The 19846-nt window shown below is 44.0% G+C and overlaps 1 protein-coding gene across 5 annotated transcripts in view; it reads left to right on the top strand.

Moving 5' to 3' along the window:
* Positions 1-19846, top strand: part of LAMA3 (laminin subunit alpha 3) — a 247400-nt gene that overhangs the window by 41077 nt on the left and 186477 nt on the right. For all 5 annotated transcript variants that reach the window (XM_065932447.1, XM_065932446.1, XM_065932445.1 and 2 more), the window contains 3 exons: positions 16521-16638; positions 17629-17747; positions 19312-19482. In XM_065932447.1, coding sequence (XP_065788519.1) covers positions 16521-16638; positions 17629-17747; positions 19312-19482 — 408 coding nt within the window. The remainder of the gene's footprint in view (positions 1-16520; positions 16639-17628; positions 17748-19311; positions 19483-19846) is intronic.

The following is a 19846-nucleotide window of genomic DNA, read 5'->3' as shown; positions in this document are numbered from 1 at the left end:
ATTCTTTGAAAAGACCCCTTCCCACCCACGTCGTACCTTTTTCTACCATCATTGCTACTCTTGCTAAGAGTTATTGCTTACTTTGGAGAACAATTAGAGCGTAATAAAGTGTGTTCTTTGCTGAAATTTCTTGCTCAATGTATTATCCTAGAGAAGACAGACTCGCACAATTCACAATGGCTTGTAATCTGGCTACCTGAAATACTTATTTTGTCCCCCAAACTGGCCTGTGATCATAGCATGGAGAAGACATAGTTCGTTGCTGAAAAACTCAGCCAGCTTTCTATGGTGATGGTTTGGCGGCTGCAAGCATGGTGTGATTGCAGGGTGCAGAGCAGGCTGCCCACCCACCCCTGGAACTCCTTTTGCTGAGGATTAAGCTGTTAAAAGGCTAATGTTGGGAGAGGAAATACAGTGACTTAAAACTCACTTGAGACCAGGTTTCCATAGGAGAAAGAGCAGTGCTGGCCATGTGCAAATGATGGAAGAAAGGGCATATGTTGTGGGGTGGGCCAGTAGTTCTCGACTTGAGTGTATATCTGAGTCATCTCTTCCAATGACAGGTCTGACTCCTAAGGTTGCAGGTGTGCCTGTAGAGTTTGAGATGCTCCCGGGGCTGCCCGGCTGCTGGCCTGGGGGCCACACTCTGAGCAGCAGGGGACCAGAAGGACACTCTGCTCATTATCCAGCCTCCCTGGGGCTTGAACAGCAGAGATAGCCTGTACCAGGAGCAGGGTAGGCAGTGGAGGTGAGGTCTGGGGTGGGGCAGCGTCCCATCGCCAGTGATAACCATGCTAGGGGTGCACAGACCTGGAGGTCGGGGCACATGTCCATGCTGTCAGGCACCTCTTGGTGTTTCTCCTGTTGCTGGCTTTCTTGAGCATGGTGCACACAGGGCCGGAATGTCAGGCTGTGCAGTCACTCCTGGTGTTGGCAGGGCCACCCAGGGAGGAACGACTCCTTGAAGAAGGGACCACGCTCTCCCTACCCTGCCCTGTGGCTGCCCATACAACTGACCGCATGTAACAGCCCAGGGTTGGGAATCAGATGTGAACTTAAGTCCTGGCTTTGTCACCGACTCATGGAACATGTTCCATGTCTTCTGCAAACTTTGAAAGTGAAAGTGTTAGTCGCTTAGTCATGTCCGACTCTTTGTGACCGGCTCCCCCGCCCCCCCGTAGCCCGCCATGTTCCTCTGTTCATGGGATTCTCCTGGCAAGAATACTGGAGTGTGTTGCCATGCCCTTCTCCAGGGAATCTTCCCAACCCAGGGATCGAGCCCACAATGCAGGCAGATTCTTTACCATCTGAGCCATCTGCAAACTTTAGTTTCTGCATCTGTGAAATAGAATATCAGTATCCATGCACTTGGCTTATTGTAAAGGCTACTGAAATACAGAAGCATTAGAACCTGGCATAGCCTAAATCCTCAACACATGCTAGTGTTTCTCTCCCTCCTTCTCATGATTACTGTAATAGTTCGACTTGACGAATCCTTGTAGGCGCCCCCTCACCCTCCTTATCTTGTGATTGTAGCCACCTGCTCAGTTGTGCTGTTTCGTGACGCTGCTGGGGCCACTAACCCCAGCAGACAGAGCTTCAGGCTGTGGCCTAAGCTGCAGCCCAGCCAGCACAGGGGAGGAGCCAGGCTTCTAGCTCAGTGACCGCACTTGGTCGGCCTTGAGTCATCCTGGGGCCCCAGTGTCATCAGGTCCCTGTGTCACACCTCAGCAGCAGGACCCTCTCCACCCCTCCTCTTCTTCCCTCTAACCATCTCCGAATCTTTAGCTGGAAAGCAAAAGGCAGGGGCACAGCACTTCCAATATGATTTTCTGAAACGGAGGAGTGAAAAGCAAAGATTTCCTTTGAGAAGTCCCTGAACGGAAACTTGGATTCTGATGATGAGCTAGCCCCACGTGTCCATCCTTGGGCCTCTGAGGCCTACTTCCTGCACCAGAAGTTGCAAGTAGTGACCAGTCGTGGGTTGGGCTCCTGGACAGGTCTTGCTATTCTGAAAGGAGCATGGAGAAAGGAAGATGCCAGTGGTTAGGAGGACATGGAGATGTAAGGCAGGAGCTCGACTGAGCTGGCCAAGTGGATAGTTCCAGGCTCAGAAAGTGTTCCCAAACTTGGGGTGGATTTATTCCCTGGGACCCATTAGTTGGATTGCAGTTCAAGTGGAAGCTGCCCTTTCTCCCTGCTAGTCTGGCCATGAAGGGACCCATATGTCTTAGCTGTTAGGAAAGAGGAGAAAAACGCCCTCTCCATTACTGGCTGCCCAAACCACAAGAAAAGGATTCCTTCTTGGGTACCTGTGCGCGCTGGTGTTTGCATTAATCAGGATCACCCCATCATGGCATCTCCCTTCCTCCCCAAACAAGCGGTCACTCCTGCTGCCACCCAGAACCAGGACACAAGGTGCCCATGGACGTTTCCAGTGGTTCCTTGACGTTTTTTTGCCAAGTCATTTGGCCAGGACAGGAGGCAGTATATATTTTGTGAAGACTAAAGGCTGATGTTCCATATAGATTTGTATTGCTTTATCTCCTTGGGAGGCAGTTGTTGGAGGATATTACAGCTACGGGCCCCACTTGAAGGAGAGGAGCTGACAGCATGTGATGAATGAATTGTGCCCTCTCGAGCTTTATTTTTCCGTTTCTCCCTTCATCCCTGATCCTCACTCCTGTTTCCTGGCCCTTTGCAAGCACTTCCTCTAGTACCTTTGCTACTTAGTCTGAAACACGTGTGTGCGTGCGTGCTCAGTCACTTCATTTGTGTCCAACTCTTTGTGACCCCATGGACCATAGCCTGCTGGGCTCCTCTGTGGGATTTCCCAGGCAAGAATCCTGGAGTGAGTTGCCATTTCTTTCTCCATGGGATCTTCCCGACCAGGGATAGAACCCACATCTCTTAGGTCTCCTGCGTTGGCGTGCAGGTTCTTTACCACTAATACCACCTGGGAAGCCCATACAATGTATAGCTATATATCATTTATGTAAATGTCTTGTGGCATCTAGTTTGATGTCTTCCCTCTTCACACACTTCATGTCATGAAGGTTCATTGGTACTGTATGTGTATCTGTTCCTTTGCTTCCCACCACTACATCGTTGGTATTTGTGTGGTCATCAGTAAGATTGTCTTTCAGATTGATTTTATGTAATAAGATATTGCCTGGGAGGGGAGAGTCATATATGGGTGTAAATCAGGTAACTGAAAGTTATATCAGATATTTAGAACTCATTTTGCGTTTTTACCCAGAAAAATGTTATAGATATGCTCTAATACCTTGCTGCTGCGTCGCTCCAGTTGTGTCCAACTCTTTATGACCAACATGGATTGTCACCCACCAGGCTCCTCTGTCTATGGGAGTTTCCAAGAATACTAGAGTGGGTTGCCATTCCTTTCTCCAGGGGATCTTCCCGACCCAGGGATCAAACCTGCGTCTCTTAAGTTTCCCTCATTGGCAGGCAGATTCTTTACGACTAGTGCCACCTGGGAAGCTATACCTTAAAACCGACTTAGTTCCTAGTGTAGTTCTCAGTTCAGTTCAGTTCAGTTATAATAGTGTCGTATTCCCCTTCTGCAAGATGGCTGGTATAAACATTATGGTATGATCCTCTCCTCTCTGTGTAGCTTTGGAGGTATGGGGAGAAAGGGGCCCCAGATGGGGAAAAGGCTTGTGGGGGGGATGAAGACCAGGGGAGTAAGAAAGTGGAGAAGGGGCAAAAGTGGGTCCCTGGGAACTGGGGGGTCCAGGCCATTGTGTGGAGGTTGGATGATGGAACGTCGAAGCTCCACCCTCCCTCCAGCTCCAGACTCTCCTTCCCAGAGCCTGGCCGCTCACCCCCATCTGCCGTCGTCAGATCCAGACCTCATTTCCGTCGAGGTGGCCAGATTTGTTTTCTGTAGGCTGGTGCCTGCTGGCAGGGAAGGTGTTTTTCCCCATCAGTCCCCTTCTGTGCCAGTGGGCAAAGCGGGCGTGTGCTGTGCCCTGCCCACAAGGCATGCCTGGAGCTGATTTTCCCCACTCGTCTGCTTAACCCACCTGCGGCAGAGGATCTGTCTGGCCGCCCTGCCCACTGCCCTGGCCTGTGTTCCACTTCTTGTCCCTCTGGCTGAGGCTTGAATCCCTGTCCAAGTTCCTAACAGGGTCTTGCCCAGAGCTGGATTTCAGGAAATTGAAGCTTGAAGTCAGCTCAGTCACTCAGGTCCACCTGACTCCCCACTGATGCTGAGCCAGCCCAGGACCCACCAGCTCTCCTGACACCCATCACTGCGGCCACACTGCTTTCTGCTGCCCAACCACTGTTCCTCACGCTCTCCACTCTGACCCTTCACCCCGGGCCTCCCCATTCCCTGTGGCATCACTCCTTATCAACACATTCGCCATGTTGTGAAGGATGCCTGTTCCAGGTCCTCTCAGGAGCCAGAGTGTTTAAGTGGGAACGTTTGGTACTCAGGAAGCCACCTTGTGTCCAGATCTGAGAGTTCACCCGTGGATACATCTTTTCATCACAGTGAAAGTTATTTGAGCGTCTGTTTTTTGCCAGTGAGAGACGCAGGTTCCATCCCTGAGTCAGGAAGATCCCTTGGAGGAGGGCATGGTAACCCCCTCCAGCATTCTTGCCTGGAGAATCCCATGGACAGAGGATCCTGGTGGGTTCTGCAGTGCATAGGATCACAAAGAGTCAGACACGACTGAAGTGACTTAGCGCACAGTCCAAGTTCAATCCTTAGGGTTTTGGTGGACTACCAGCATCAACCTCACCCTGGGCCGAGTGCAGGCCATGGCCTGGCCTGCAGCTCCATATAGTCAGAGTATTCCTGTTGCAGTTCGTGAGATGGCAGGATAATCGAGCTCACATCCTATATTCACAGGCTGTGTGTACTCCAGCAGGAGTAGTTATTTAATTGCTCCTGTGATGGGTGTTTTAAAGGAAGGGCACAGAGTTCCAGGAAGCATCAAACGCAGACCAGAGAAGGGGAAGGCTGTGGTGAAACCTACGGGTCATGGGAGTTAGGCTCCAGGGGGCAGGGACAAGGTTGCCGTTGGGTCAAGTTGAGTTGAGCTGGGACTGAGATGTCTCAAGTGGAGATTAACTGGATAGTTGGGTCTGGAGTTTATGTGAGGAGTCTGGGCCATGGTGTAATGTGAACATAGTGTGGAGGGAGGTTAGAGGAGGCTGAGAACTGAACTCTGGGTGAACTGGAGGAGAGGTGAGGAAGCGGGATGAGTCATTGCTTCACTCTTAGCAGGATCGGCTGCCTCGAGGAGAAGGAGGTAGGTGGGGGGTTTGGAAGGAAGGAGAGGAATTTTCTTGACTTTCAGATGGAAGAGTTATTTGAAAACTGATGGCTTGGAGGGTGTTATGCTTAGTGAAATAAGTTAGACAGAGACAAATACTATGTTTTCTTTTTTTTTTTTTTTAATTTATATATGTATTTTTACTGTGCTGGGTCTTCATTTGCTGCATAGGCTACTCTCTAGTTGTGGTGCTTGGACTTCTCATTGTGGTGACTTCTCTTGTTGTAGAGCACGGGCTCTAGGGTGTGTGGGCTTCAGTAGCTGCAGCATGTGGGTTCAGGAGTTGCAGCTCCCGGGATCTAGAGTACCAGCTTAATTGCTCCAGGCACCTGGGCTCTTCCCAGATCAGGGGTCAAACCCATGTCTCCTGTGTTGGCAGGTGGATTCTTTACCACTGAGCCACAAGGGAAGCCTCTATATGTCTTCATTAATCATTGGAGTCTAAAAAGTAAAACAAATGAACAAATATAATAGAAACAGATTCACAGATACAGAGAGTAAACTAGTGGTTACATGTAGGAAGAGGGATGGGAGAGAGACAAGACAGGGGAAAAGGATTAAGAGGTACAAATTACTGGGTATAAAATAAATAAGAATCAAAGATGTGATGTGCAACATAGGGAATATAGTCAATGTTTTATAAGTTTCTGTGAAATATAATCTATAAAAATCTTGAATCAGTATGTTGCACTCATGAAACTAATGTAATATTATAAGTCAGCTATAGTTTAGTTAAAAAATAAATACATAAGATAAAAGCTGATGGGAAGCCAACAGAAGGCAGGAGGGGAATGAGATCAGAGCACAGAGGGAGGGATTGGCTTTTTGCAGAGGAGTGGGGAGGCTCCTGCTCTCTTGGTCCAGAAGGAAAGAGGGGGCTGTGCAGATGTAAGTGTGCTCATGGATTTGGGATGGGAAGGCAAGGGATTCCTTTTTGATAGTCTTAATTTTACCAGTGAAAGAGTCACCTTTGAGGATGGAGGGAGAGGATGTGGGGTAGTGCGGAGGGGGCTCTGAGAATCTCAGAGAATCAGGTTCAGGAAATAGGCAGAAACCAAGGAGGCTGCACAGTCAGAACCACAGGTCCCTCTGCGAGGACTCAGCTGTGGCTGAGCGCTGGTGGCTGCGGCTGGTGATGGCCACACGGTCAGCTTGGAGCCTGGGCTCTGGACTCGGTACATTCCTGCTGGTGTCATTGCTTTCCCAGCAGCCAGATGGGGCTGCCATGTTTGTAGCTTCTAGAAACAGTTCTTCAGTGTCCCTGCCTTTTGGTATCATTTGCTCTAGATGCAAAATCTTGGAAGGAGACATCTAATCCTTGAGCTCGAATCAGGCACCCGTGCTGACTTACCCGTCAGGGGAGTTGGAAAACTGGCATTTTTCAGCTTCTAAGGGGCAGTGGGGAGGATTCATAGGGTGGGAAGGATTCATAGGGTGGGAAGGATTCATAGGGTGGGAAGGATTCATAAGGTGGGAAGGACATTTGGAGCCTCAGAAGTCCAACAAGCAAAAGGCAAAACCTCCGTCAGGTCCCTTTCTTCAGTCTCCTCACCCAGGCCTGGCTATGATCTTTCTCAGGGTGGAAGTTGATGTCTCTTCATATGCATAGTCTTTCTCCTTACTGGGGTTTGTTCTTGTGAATACCTGATGGCTCAGTTGTAAAGAATCTGCCTTCTAGTGCTGGAGATGCAGGAGATGTGGGTTCCGTTCCTGGGTCAGGAAGATCCCCTGGAGGAGGAAATGGCAACCCACTCCAGTATTCTTGCCTGGAAAACCCCATGGGCAAAGGAGTCTGGTGGGCTAGTCCACGGGGTGGCGAGGAGTCAGACACGACCACGTGACTGAACACGATTATGACAACCAATAAAAGACCCCAGATGGCGATACCATCCACTTTGCGAACTGCCACTCTAGGGGATTTTGTGTTCCCAAAGTAAAGACAGCTTTTGGCCAAAGAACAGGTTCTAAGATGAATATTTAATCTATAGCCCTGTTGATCTGAAATGACACTTTAGCCTAAAGCTCATTCCAAAAAAAAAAAAAAAATTGCTCACTAACAAAAATGAATATGCCGAGTCAATTTAAGTGACCAGCATTATTCCCTACAGAAAAGCACAGCTGCTGTCAAAAAGGTCTCCAATGTGCCCTGCCATTAGTAAGAGCATTGGAAACCCAGCCAAAGGGATGATTTTAGCCTTAGGTATCACTCTGATTTAGCATCTTAAGAAAGATGTAGCAGAAGGAGAAGGTAAGAGATGTGACAACTAAATTTAGGAAAGGAGCATTCTGAATGTAGGCTAGAAATGAGAATACTCATTTAAAAAAATAATATTAAAATTATTTATTACTTTATTTGGCTGCACTGGGTCCCTGGCATGCAGGATTTTCGATATTCATTGTGGCATGTGGGATCTAGTTCCCTGACCAGTGATTGAACCTGGGTCCTTTGCACTGGAGTATGAAATCTTAGCCACTGACTTGAAATGACACTTCAGCCTAAAGCTCATTCCCCAAAAGGAATATGCTGAGTCAATATGCTGAATAGACTTGGAAAGTCCCAAGAATACTCTCCAGTGAGAAAAATATTGGCAAAGAGGAGGACTGGAACATGATGGAGGGTGTGGACTTGTTTATGAAAAATGATGATAAATAACATCATTTATAATCTGATTTACAGTGAACCATAATCATTGAGAAATACTTTGTTGAACTTCATCATGGTATAAGTTACATGTAGAAATCAGTATTTTTTTTAGGAGTTGTGGAGTTTAAAAATGTGAATTCAAGGAGGAATTAGATACCTTGGTTGCTGATTATTAAAGTTGAGTTATTTAAATCTCTGCCTTGGAAGAACATGATTATCATTTCCCTTGTCCTGTATAGTTTGTCAAACAAATTCCAGTGCTATTTATTGGTTCAGGGAGTGAACTAAATGTCATCCTCAATTTTATTATATAGCAAAAAAAAGTGTGACTGAAGGAAAGTGTGTTTTATAGGGAGAATCAAGTCCTTGACAAAAAAAATTCCCTGAGAGTTCAGTGTAGCAATAGAGTTGGATAAAATATTGAGCTTCATTGTGAAGCTGAGCTCAGTTCTTGGATTCCAAAGCGCTTCAGCTAATTTAAAGTGAAAGTGTGAAAGTGAAAGTTGTTCAGTCATGTCTGACTCTTTTCGACCCCATGACCTATACAGTCCATGGAATTCTCCAGGCCAGACTATTGGAGTGGGTAGCCAGCCATTCCCTTCTCCAGGGGATCTTCCCAGCCCAGGGATTGAACCTAGGTCTCCCACATTGCAGGCGGATTCTTTACCAGCTGAGCCACAGGGAAGCCCAAGAATATTGGAGTGGGTAGCCTATCCCTATTCCACAGGATCTTCCCAACCCAGGAATCGAATGGGGGTCTCCTGCATTGCAGGCAGATTCTTTACCAGCTGAGCTACCAGCTGAAAGTAAAAAAAGTGAAATTGAAAGTCGTGCAGTCCTGTCTGACTCTTTGTGACTCCATGGACTATACAATCCTCAGCTTATTTAAAATCACCACCAAATCTATCTGTAAATTTTTAGTTGTGACAAAATGCTCTTGAGTAACATATGTTAATTTCAAACTCTACCTTTTGAGTCTACTTAGGAAATAATATTGAATAGTTAACATCTACAGGGACTGAAAACCATGCTATATGTCTTCAATCACTTTTTTCCTCCAGAGTTAAGAATTCATCAATCATGAAATATATATGCAAATGTTTCACCTTCTCCCTGCCTTTTGATTTTTTTTCTTGAAATCTTCCACTGAAAAATAGCAGTCTTGTCATTTTTCAAGTTATTGGACTGACCCAAATCTTTAGACTGTATTTCAGCTCAGGGTTTTATTGCATGGGGTTATTGTAGTTATTTTTAATGAGGAAGTGAGATATTTTAATTCTCTTTTCCTTCCCACTTCCTACCCTAATCCTTGCCTCCTGGTGACTTGAATCTTAATTCCTTAAAAGAAACCTAGGAAGATGTGTTGTTGGTATTTAAATTCTGGGCAGGCAGTAATGTGGGATAAATGGTAGAAATCTGTGCTACTTCAAAGAACAGGAGGAGGAATTATGAGAAAAAAATTTCAAGACAGCAAGGAAACATGAAGTGGCCAGAACTTGTTAGCAATGCAATGTTTTCTCTTAAAAGGAGATTCTAGGGTGAAGGTTCTTTCCCAGAGCAAGAGATTGACCTGGGACCTCTTAAGTCCCTTCCTTTAAGTTTCTGGAATGCTCTACCTTCCCTGAAAGGGGAGCAGGTGCTTTTGGGAAACAGTAAGAGGAGCTGAGGGACACAGTGACTTTTCTCCCAAGCACCCTCTTACCGATGGTGCCAAGGTCTGGATTTCATAGGGCAGGGTGGTGATAAACCCACAAGAAAGAAATGTCCTCCCCAAGCTGTTGGCAGACATGCTGTTTGGACCGGGATTAAAAGGATCTGTTTTCAGGCCAGCAGAGCCGTATTTTCGTCACTGGACTTGATTGTTTAATGGGGATTGTATTTCATTTTGTAAGAAGTTTTCAAACATTACTAAAACGGAGTTTAATTCCACATGACCTGCATTTTTCCTTCTCAGTTAAAAAGTTTCTATAATATTCAGTTCAATTCAGTTCAGTCACTCATTCGTGTCCGGCTCTTTGCGACCCCATGGACTGCAGCACGCCAGGCCTCCCTGTCCATCTCTAACATTAGCTCATTAGATAAAGTTTTCAACTGGGCATGAGCCTCAAAGGAAATGTAATTGTTTGGTTCTGGATTTTGGGACTTATTTTTCATAACTCTTACTTGTATTTTTACATAGATGTAGGAACATTTTTAATTGAGTTAATTACAATAAATGTTTTAAAATGTCTCTCTATGGGTTACTTATTAATGACACAGGAAAAGGTAACTTTATAATTGGGAAATCTGGTGGACATCTTAAACAAGTGGTCAAACATAGCATCAGTGATAAAGGACAGCCTGGCATCCCGTGCCCCCTGGTATGATGCCACGAGAAGAGGATGTCCCATGGGTAGTAATCCTGCCAAAATGTTTACCCTGAATCAGATCATGAGGAAATAATCAGACACATTCAGATAAGGGAACCTTTCTGTGATAGAAAAATGCCAGTACCATAAAAGAAAAATCATGGAAGAACTGCTATAGATTAAAGGAGACGAGAGACTTGAAAGGTAAATGCTATACGTAATCCTTGATTGCATCCTAGATCGGAAAAATACAATGGGCATTTTTAGGAGAATCAGGGAAACTCAAATATCCTATTCAAGATGATATATGATTTTTGTTTAAATGATAAAAATTTGATGGGCATCAAAATGTTTATGTAGAAGAAATGTCTGTTTTCTTGGAAGATACATGCTGAAATATTTAGGGTTGAATCATAATGACATCTGAAATTTGCTTTCAAAGGTTAGAAAAAGGTATATGTGTGTGTGCAGACACAGAAAGAGAGAAAATACAAATGTGGCAAATGTTAACATTAGGTGAATCTAAGTGAAAAGTGTAGGAATATTCATTGTACTATTCTTTGAGCTTTCCTATAGGTTTGAGAATTATGCAAAATAGAAAGTTGGAAGAAGCAAATCAGGAAATGCTGCACTGTGGAGCAATATTTATCAAATTATAAAACGGTGATACCAGATTTATTTCATATTATAACTTAGACTTTTTTGAAGGAAGGTGTCCTGTTTAGTTGAGTCAGAAGTTAATTTTGGATGTGACTTTAAATACATTTGCATAGTATTTTACAATTTCACATGTCCCACTGAATAAATTTCATTTCGATTCAATGACATTTATTAAGCACCTACTCTGAAGCAACAGGAGTGATTAAGACACGGAGATGTCAGTCTAGTGGGAATATCATATGAAAACAGATATATGACACAGAGCTTAACAGTGCTTTTTAAAATGGAGAATGTAAAATTTGTATGAAGTGGATATTCTTGTCCCTCATGTATGTATTAAATGTCTTTTATGATTGTTTTATATTATGATTTTATGGACAAGGAAATAAAATTGCAAAGTGCTTCAGTGATGGACTTAAGAGTCACAGGACTGATGGATCAGAGATTTGCTGCTGGAAATTGATTCTTCTCTGCCATTATCAGGCCACTGCCGAGAACACTTTGGGGCTCACCTCTGTCTCTGTGTTGCCAACGGGTGCCCACCCCCTCCCCCCAAAACTAGGTGGTGACTGCACAACTTTAATATTCAGCCCTTCATTTGTGGCATTCATTGCACACCTACTGCCTGCATCTGGGGAGGAATGAGTAGATGCTGGGCTATAGGAGCTGGAGTCTCAGAGGCTTCAGGGTGATGAGCATAAGGATCAGACAGGGCTGGCTCATCCCACCTGCTCTCCCTGGAGGCTTTTAAGTCAAAGTGCCTTGGGCCGAAGCTTTCCAGGTGGCTCAGTGGTAAAGAATCTGCTTGCCACTGCCAGAGACTCAGGTTTGACCCCTGGGTTGGCTGAAGATCCCCTGGAGGAGAAAATGGCAACCCACTCCAGTATTCTTGCCTGGAGAATCCCATGAACAGAGGAGCTTGGTGAGTTGCAATCCATGGGGCTGTAAAGAATTGGACTGTGCGTGCATGCCTTCTTATGATTATTATCTGCTTCATTAAAACATTATTTAGGAATTTCCTTGGTGATCCTGTGGCTAAGACTTTACACTCCCACTGCAGGGGGCCTGGGTTTGCCACATGCTGCAACTAAGAGTTTGCATGCCATAACTAAGATGTTGTGCAGCCAAATAAATATATTTTTAAAAACTTTATTTAAAAGACTACTTTGTACCTCTGCCTAAATACTCATTAGCAACGTTCAAGCCATCTTAGCTTGTCTTATAAGCACATGGAGAAAGAATGACAACTCAATCCTTCTCGGCTATTTTTCCCTCTTTACTTTATCTCCCAAATGTTATTTCTTCAAAAATGCACAAAGTGACCTTCTCTTTTCTGCTTCAAGTGACTCCATAGCCTGGCGCTTTCTTGTTTCACCAAGGGCCCTCCTTTACATCCGTGAGTCTCAAGTGTCGCTCCTGCTGCTTTGAAGTATTTTGAGTGATCAAAGAGCAAACATATGATAACTCGGGTTAACAGAAGGAGCCATTTAGAAGCCACAGCATTTAAAACTGTCAAGTAGAAGAGAATAAGTCCATTACCTGTTGGCTTAACACACGTGAACCCACCGTGAACCCACTCTGGAGGCTGCCTCCCAGTGCCATCTTGAATCTGTACGTTCAAGGGGAAGCTGGCGGCCATGCAGGAGAGCTTGGCAGGAAGCCACTGCATGATGAACCGCAGTGGTGGGGAGAGGGAAGCAAGAGTCCGTCAGTGCAGATGGACTCAGAAAGAATGAAATGGGGCCTCCCAGTGTCTGGGCACAGAAACAGGTGCTGAGGCATCTCAGGGTTAAGTGCCTAAGACAAAAATGGAAGGGAAACATTTGGAGTGGAAAGTCCTGTTTGGTATGTGGTGGAATCCCAGGACTTACTACACTAGATCCGCATGACGGCTCAGGGAATGCTGTGGTATGTCTTCCCTTGCTGCTAGATGTAGGATTTTTTAATTTTTATTTTTTAAAATCTTATGGCTACACCACTCAGGTGCAGGTACTAAGAATCTTAGTACCTTGGTGGTGGTGGTGGTTTAGTTGCTAAGTCATTTCCAACTCTTGCAATCCAATGGACTATAGCCTGCTAAGCTCCTTTGTCCATGGATTCTCCAGGCAAGAATACTGGAGTGGGTTGCCATTTCCTTTTCCAGAGGATCTTCCCGACCCTGGTCTTCTTGTGTTGCAGGCAGATTCTTTACCAACTGAGCTATGAGGGAAGCCCTTATAGTTCTTAGTTTCTTGACTAGGGATAAAACCCATGCTCCCTGCATTGGCAGATCAGTCTTAACCACTGGACAGCTAGGGAATTCCCTCAATGTCAGATTTTTAAATGCTATGCTGCTTTCAAGGAATCACGCATTATCTCAGAGTAGGATGAAGCAAAACAAAGAGAGGTTCCCCCTGAACCACCGAAGCTATTTCATTGATGAGAATTTGTGGTAGCAGAAAGTGCAGCTTTGGAAAACCAATGCACTCAAATATCCATCAAGATGTATGATCACATAGCTCCCTACCTCCTGGCTCCCTATGATGGAATCTTAGCCTATTTGGAAATAATGATGTTTAGAGCTTCTTTGACAGTTATTTCCCTCAGGATGAAACAGATCAAATATGAGGATTGATCAGGTTTGGTGGCATTGCTAATTATCAGTGAGTAGAATATACAAAAGTGCTGGATTTTTACACCTGCAAAACATGGGCAAGTTGCTTCACCTCTCAGAGTCACACTTTCCTCATATGTAAAGTGGAATGAATGAAGTTTCACTTTTATTGTGAGAATATTTGTGAGATGCTTAACATATATGGTACCTAGAATATAGTAACCATTAAATCATACACTATTAAATAAATAGGGTCTTAGGGGGTATGCTATGATTATAGTATTTTCATGGAAGAGATTAAGAACGTTTAAATGATTATTCTATCCTGCAATGTTTCCTTTGTATTCTCTTTCTCATATATCTGAAAGCAGTCTTCTTTTGGTGTGATCTAAGAGAGATGTGCCGCTTTTTTTGTTTGGTTGTGCTGCATGGCCTGTGGGATGTTAGTTCTCAGACCAGGGATCAAACCCCTACTCCCTGCATTGGCAGCACGAAGTCCGAACCACTGGACCACCACGGAAGTCCCAAGCTGTGTAGATTTTAAGGGAAATATATCTGTTCTGATTCTTCAAACTGGGAGTTCTCAGATTTCCTATGAATTCCTTCAGTATGTAATAATGGTGCATGTCTTCTTGGATTTATTTCTCCTATCTTTAGGGATTGTTTTATGGTTACCTTACCATTCTGAATTAGTTTTTCTCCATGACACTGGATCATTTTTTCCAAGGGTGGGTAGACAATCTGAGAATGTTAATCTGAACCCAGGGAAGCAGATTTTCCAACATCAAAGAACAAGTGTTTGGGACTAAACCGACTGAACTTAGGATTTCTGTAATTTGTATGACAGTTCTTCCTTCTTCCTTCCAGAGAAGTAAGAAATTGGACATCTTAGAGTGGAGGATAATCTCTGTGACCAAGAGCAGTCGTTCTCAAAGTGCAGTTGAGAACCTGTGTGGTTCCTGAGACCTTTCAGGAAGGTCCCCAAGCTAGGAGGTCCTTTTTCCTATTACGGATCTATGGGAGGCCAAATTTTCTTCCAGTACTTCAGCCAAAACATATTACAACAAATATGAGAATCCAGCTGTCTTCTATGAAGGCAGACATTTGAAGAGATCTTAAAAATGTAAATCAAAGCCACTGTTCTCACTATAATTTTTTATGTTTTGAAAAATATATGGTATTTTTCATCAAATATGGTATTTGTGTTAACATGTAATGGTTTATCATTTTAAATGAATTAGTAATAAATATTTTAAAAATTTCTCAGCTTTAATTTTTAATATGGTCCTTATTAATTAATAGACATAGCCCACTTAAAGAAAAACTTTTTGAGGTCCTCAGTAATTTTTAAAATGTTAAGGTGTTCTGAGACTAAAATTTGAGAATCATCATCCTAGAAATTTTGGCTTTGACATCAAGTTTAGAACATTTACAATTAGCTACTGGTTCTGAGACTTAAAAAAAAAATGACACCTACCGTACTATTGTATGTGGACAATATAAAAATGAAATCCCTTGTTTTTTGCCACCCCCTCCCCCAAGGAGTGAAAGGGCCCCACAGGGTCTGAGTACTGCCTCTCTCTCTAACTAGTTGAACTCATTATTGAAATATCTCTACTGGGCTAGTTAATAAGGTGGCAGAGTCCTGTTTTTATTTTTTCCTGTTCAAGGTCACACAGTTAAGCGGTGGTGAAGTTAGGACTTGAAAACTAGTGGTCCAGTGTCATGGTCCATTCAGTTGTTGGTTGTGGAAGTCCACTCCAGAAAGCCACAGTGCTGAGTGCTTTATGGTATCCTATTCACTCCCTGCAAGAACCCTTGAGAAAATTATAATTGTTTAGGAGATGAGAAAAGCAAGGCTAAATGGTGGTAATCTTGTCCATGGTCAAGCTCCTATTAAGATGCAGCTATACCAAAATAATAAATCCATACGTATCAAAGGACTAATATATGGAGATTATTAGGCTGTTTTTTTATATCTAAGCCCAAATCCTTCCTGTTCTCTTGCACTTCAAGCCTTGTTGCATTTATGTCCTCATCAATTTGCCTGATTCTGGAATTAGCCTGCTAAATAAATTTACTTTATCAAATAGGGCTGGCAGAGTTCTCTTCTCAAAGTCACTGTTGAATCTGTCCCCTGGTGTCGAGGAGTATGGAGGGTGGGGATAATCCTCACTCATTAACGTGTTAGCATATTTGTTTAACACCCCTATTCCTTGTCATTCTAGGCTTTTTGATAAACACATAGATTCTCAGGGTTCACAGGCAAGCCAGATGAGTTTGAGGGAAGGGGCAGGAGTAGCTTGCAAGGACTCCTGGGGTCCATCACTAAGGCGTGCTGGGATTCCAGGGTGGGAGGCTAAAGAATCTGGACCAATGCTGCACTTCATCTCTTTCATACCTTGGTGTTGTCCTGACCGTGGGCAAAGAGTGGTGAGGATGAACAAGAATATCAATGAGAGGGAGAGAAATCAGGAGAAGAGGTGATGAGTGGAGATGACACAGGAGTCGGAGATGCTCCTCTCTACCATGCAGCTGCTCAGGTCTCATCTTGCAGTCATGAGCTCTCCAAGACCTGGATCCAGGGTCATGTCACTCCTGGGAGACGCTTAGGGCTGTACTGTCTTCTCCAGGTCTTGGAAGAGCTTAGCACATGATGAGTGTTGTTGGACATCAGACATCTCAATGTACGGACTTGAAGATGCCGTGTAGGCTGGTTGAAATTCAAGGGTATAATGATTAAGATGTGACAAAGATTAATGTCTAGATTCAGTGGAGGAAGAAAAATGATAAGTTGGGGTATGAAAATGTTAAGCTAGAGAGGTCCAGTTGGCAGTTAGAAACGGGACCTGGATCTCGGGAGGGGCATGGCTAGATGTATCAGCTTGGGAACCAGCATCCCATAGAGATGGTGGAGGGTTTGGATAGACAAGGTGAGTTGAATAACTGTTTATCTTTTGCTCTATCAGCTTTTCCAGGTGGCCTATGTTTTAATCAAATTTGCAAATTCTCCTCGCCCTGATCTTTGGGTCTTGGAAAGATCTGTTGATTTTGGAAGCACCTACTCACCTTGGCAATATTTTGCTCGTAAGTAGTCTTGCCTACCATGTTATGAGAGGTTTGAATTATTTGCAGCAGACCAAGACTGGGGGTTTAACTAGAAAGTTAACCTTTCAGTGTGGGGTGTCAGGGACTGATCTGTTTTAACTTTGTAGCTTACCCTCGGAACTTCCGTTTCTCAAGCATGTGTGCCAGAGTACCAGGGATACACATGTATAACTGGGGTTGAAACACCTCTTATGATAATGGTACTTGCTACTATTCAGGGGGAAGCAATGTATCTATCTATAGGGCTTCCCAGGTGGCTCTTGTGGTAGAGAGCTTGCCTGCCAATGCAGGAAACATAAGACATGCGGGTTTGATCCCTGGGTTACGAAGATCCCCTGGAGGAGGGCATGGTAACCCACTCTAGTATTCTTGCCTGAAGAATCCCGTGGACACAGGGGCCTGGTGGGCTGCAGTCCATGGGGTTGCAAAGATTTGGGGCACAAATGAAGAGACTTAGCATGCATGTATGCAGTGTATCTATAACTGGGCCAGAGCCTCATTACACTTCCTTTAATGTAGAACTAGGAAGGAAGTTCCATCTTTATGGATCCTGCCTTTTCACATTACTTACTTTGACCTTGTTGTCTTCCCTAATGAAGAATGTCTGAGTCTCTGAACCCTATGATTAATTGAAGTGGACCAGATACTTGCTATAAAGGCATTGAGTTTTCCAGGAATGCTCCTTAGAGGGTTAACTTGTCTAAGAAAGAGCGAAGATTTAGAATGAAATCTTCAGACTATTCCTGTTGAAAGTTGCAACAGGGCTTTCAGTGACCAGCATTTAAGTGGCTTGAAATGGCTTGGTTTTTCTTTATGAATTAAGACTTTGATTCTAAGATTCTGTCTATATATCTTAAATGCTTCTCTGGTCTTTCCCTTTTTGTGTATTTTCTTAAGGAAACATAAGATTTCTTAAGAAATTTAGAAGAGGACATATTTTATTGTACAGTATTAATGTTTCCTTCCTAGATTCTAAAGTAGACTGTTTGGAACAGTTTGGGAAGGAAGCAAACAGGGCTATCACCCGAGATGATGATGTACTTTGTACTACGGAATATTCCCGAATTGTGCCATTGGAAAATGGTGAGGTAAGTAGCTTTGGGAAGCCTTGAGAGATAAGACTTAATTAAATATGAACATGAAGATGCACATTTTTTAATAATTGTGAAACTTGCATTTTCAAGGAAATCTAACATAGACAGAAAGAAACCACATTGAAGATGCCCAGATTGAGTTGCTGGAAATTCTTTTTTTTTTTTAATTGAACTATAATTGACATTGGAAATTCTATTTGAGGTCTTTGATTTTTCTTGGGAAGTCAGGATTCTGAATCCAAGACCCATAGGTCTTAGACTCTGTTTTCTGTTGGAATATTTAAAAAGTGGATCACTGGTGATTGCGGTAAAGACCCCTCCCACTGCTTCACAAACACCTTATCTCCCATGGGAGTAGGGGGATGAAGGGGTGGTGGCAGAGCTAACCCTGATCCTTTTTGGCAGGATCGATGTCATTTGTCGGGGAGGGTTGCCTGTGTTCCTTGTGAAGTCAGCCAGGCTATTGTTAGGGAAGATGAGAAAACAGCGTGGTGGGAATCAGAGAAGAATTTCGTGTAGTGAGTTTCAAGTGAATGTCTTTAAAGGGCACCAATCTCATTCTTCTTAGGTAGGGAGATCTTTCTTGAGCAACTGTATCCAGTATCTTCCAGTGACGGATCAGTGGTTCATGTCTTAATGAGTGGTTGGGACTTGGACTTCATCTACTCTAGCTTTATAACAAAACTTGGGTGGTCCAGTGGGAAAGAATTCACTTGCCAATGCAGGAGACATGGGTGTGATCTCTGGTCTGGGAAGATTTCACATGCTTCAGGGCAACTAAGCCTGTGTGCTGAAACTCCTGAGCCCACACTGCAGACCATGTGCATTGCAACAAGAGAAGCCACTGCAATGAGAAGCCCTCACCCCACAGCTAGAGAGTAGTCCCCGCTCACTGCAACTAGAGAAAGCCCACTCGCAGTAACAAAGAAGCAGTGTGGTCATAAATAAAGAAATTTTAAAATATAAAAAAATAAAAACAAAACCTGGGTTTTGAATAGATTTCTTTGTCCCCTTCACTGTGTATATCCAGAGACTTCCTTTTTTCAATGTCATTTAGGTTTTTAGATTACTTTAGCCTCCTTTCTTTGATGCAGCTTGACAAAAATTGTTTCCATAAATTCATAGATGTTAACATTATACTTTCAACATCTCATAGTGTTTATAGCTCCACAACATGGATACAGCAAATGGTTTGTGAATGGAAATGATTTACAAAACCCAAGAGCCCAGGTTTTGAAACATCGAATGACTCAAAGAAACCAAGAGTTTTGGAGCTTTAGTTGTGTGTATGCTAAATCATGTCAGTCATGTCTGACTTTTTGTGGACTGTAGCCCACCAGGCTCCTCTGTCCCGGATTCTCCAGCAAGAATCCTGGAGTGGGTTGCCATGCCCTCCTCCAGGGGATCTTCCTGACCCAGGGATTGAACCTGCATCTCTTGTAATCTCCTGCATTGGCAGGCAGGTTCTTTACCACTAGCGCCACCTGGAAAGGGGCACCTGGCAAGTCTTTAATAAAAGGACTTTTTTTCTCCTCTGTGTGTGTGGTGACCCTTTTAGGTTGTGGTGTCCTTGATAAATGGTCGACCAGGGGCGAAAAATTTTACTTTCTCTCACGCCCTGAGGGAGTTCACCAAGGCCACAAACATCCGCCTGCGTTTTCTCCGAACCAACACCCTTCTTGGACACCTCATCTCCAAAGCGCAGAGAGATCCAACCGTCACCCGGCGGGTGAGTGGTGCTCTTCACTGCCAGGACAGCAGCTTTTGGTACTTTGCTTGTTGAATTCATTGCCTCCAACTCTTTCAACTAAGCTTTTTTTTTTTTCAAATTGGAGTTTAGTTTCTTTACAATATTATGTTAGTTTCCACTGTGCAGCCAAGTGGATCAGTTTTCAATGTACACAATCCCCTCTTTTTTAGATTTCCTTCCTATTTAGGTCATCACAGGGCAGTCAGTAATGTTCCCTGCGTGCTACAGTAGTTCTCATACTATTTTACACATAGTAGTATATATATGTCAATCCCAATCTCCCGATTCATCCCACCTCCCCTTCCCCCTTGGATGTTTGTATGTGTGTTTGCTACATCTGTGC

Source organism: Muntiacus reevesi, chromosome 4 (assembly GCF_963930625.1).
Source record: "Muntiacus reevesi chromosome 4, mMunRee1.1, whole genome shotgun sequence".
Lineage (NCBI taxonomy): Eukaryota > Metazoa > Chordata > Mammalia > Artiodactyla > Cervidae > Muntiacus > Muntiacus reevesi.
This window is presented reverse-complemented; position numbering and strand designations above follow the sequence as displayed.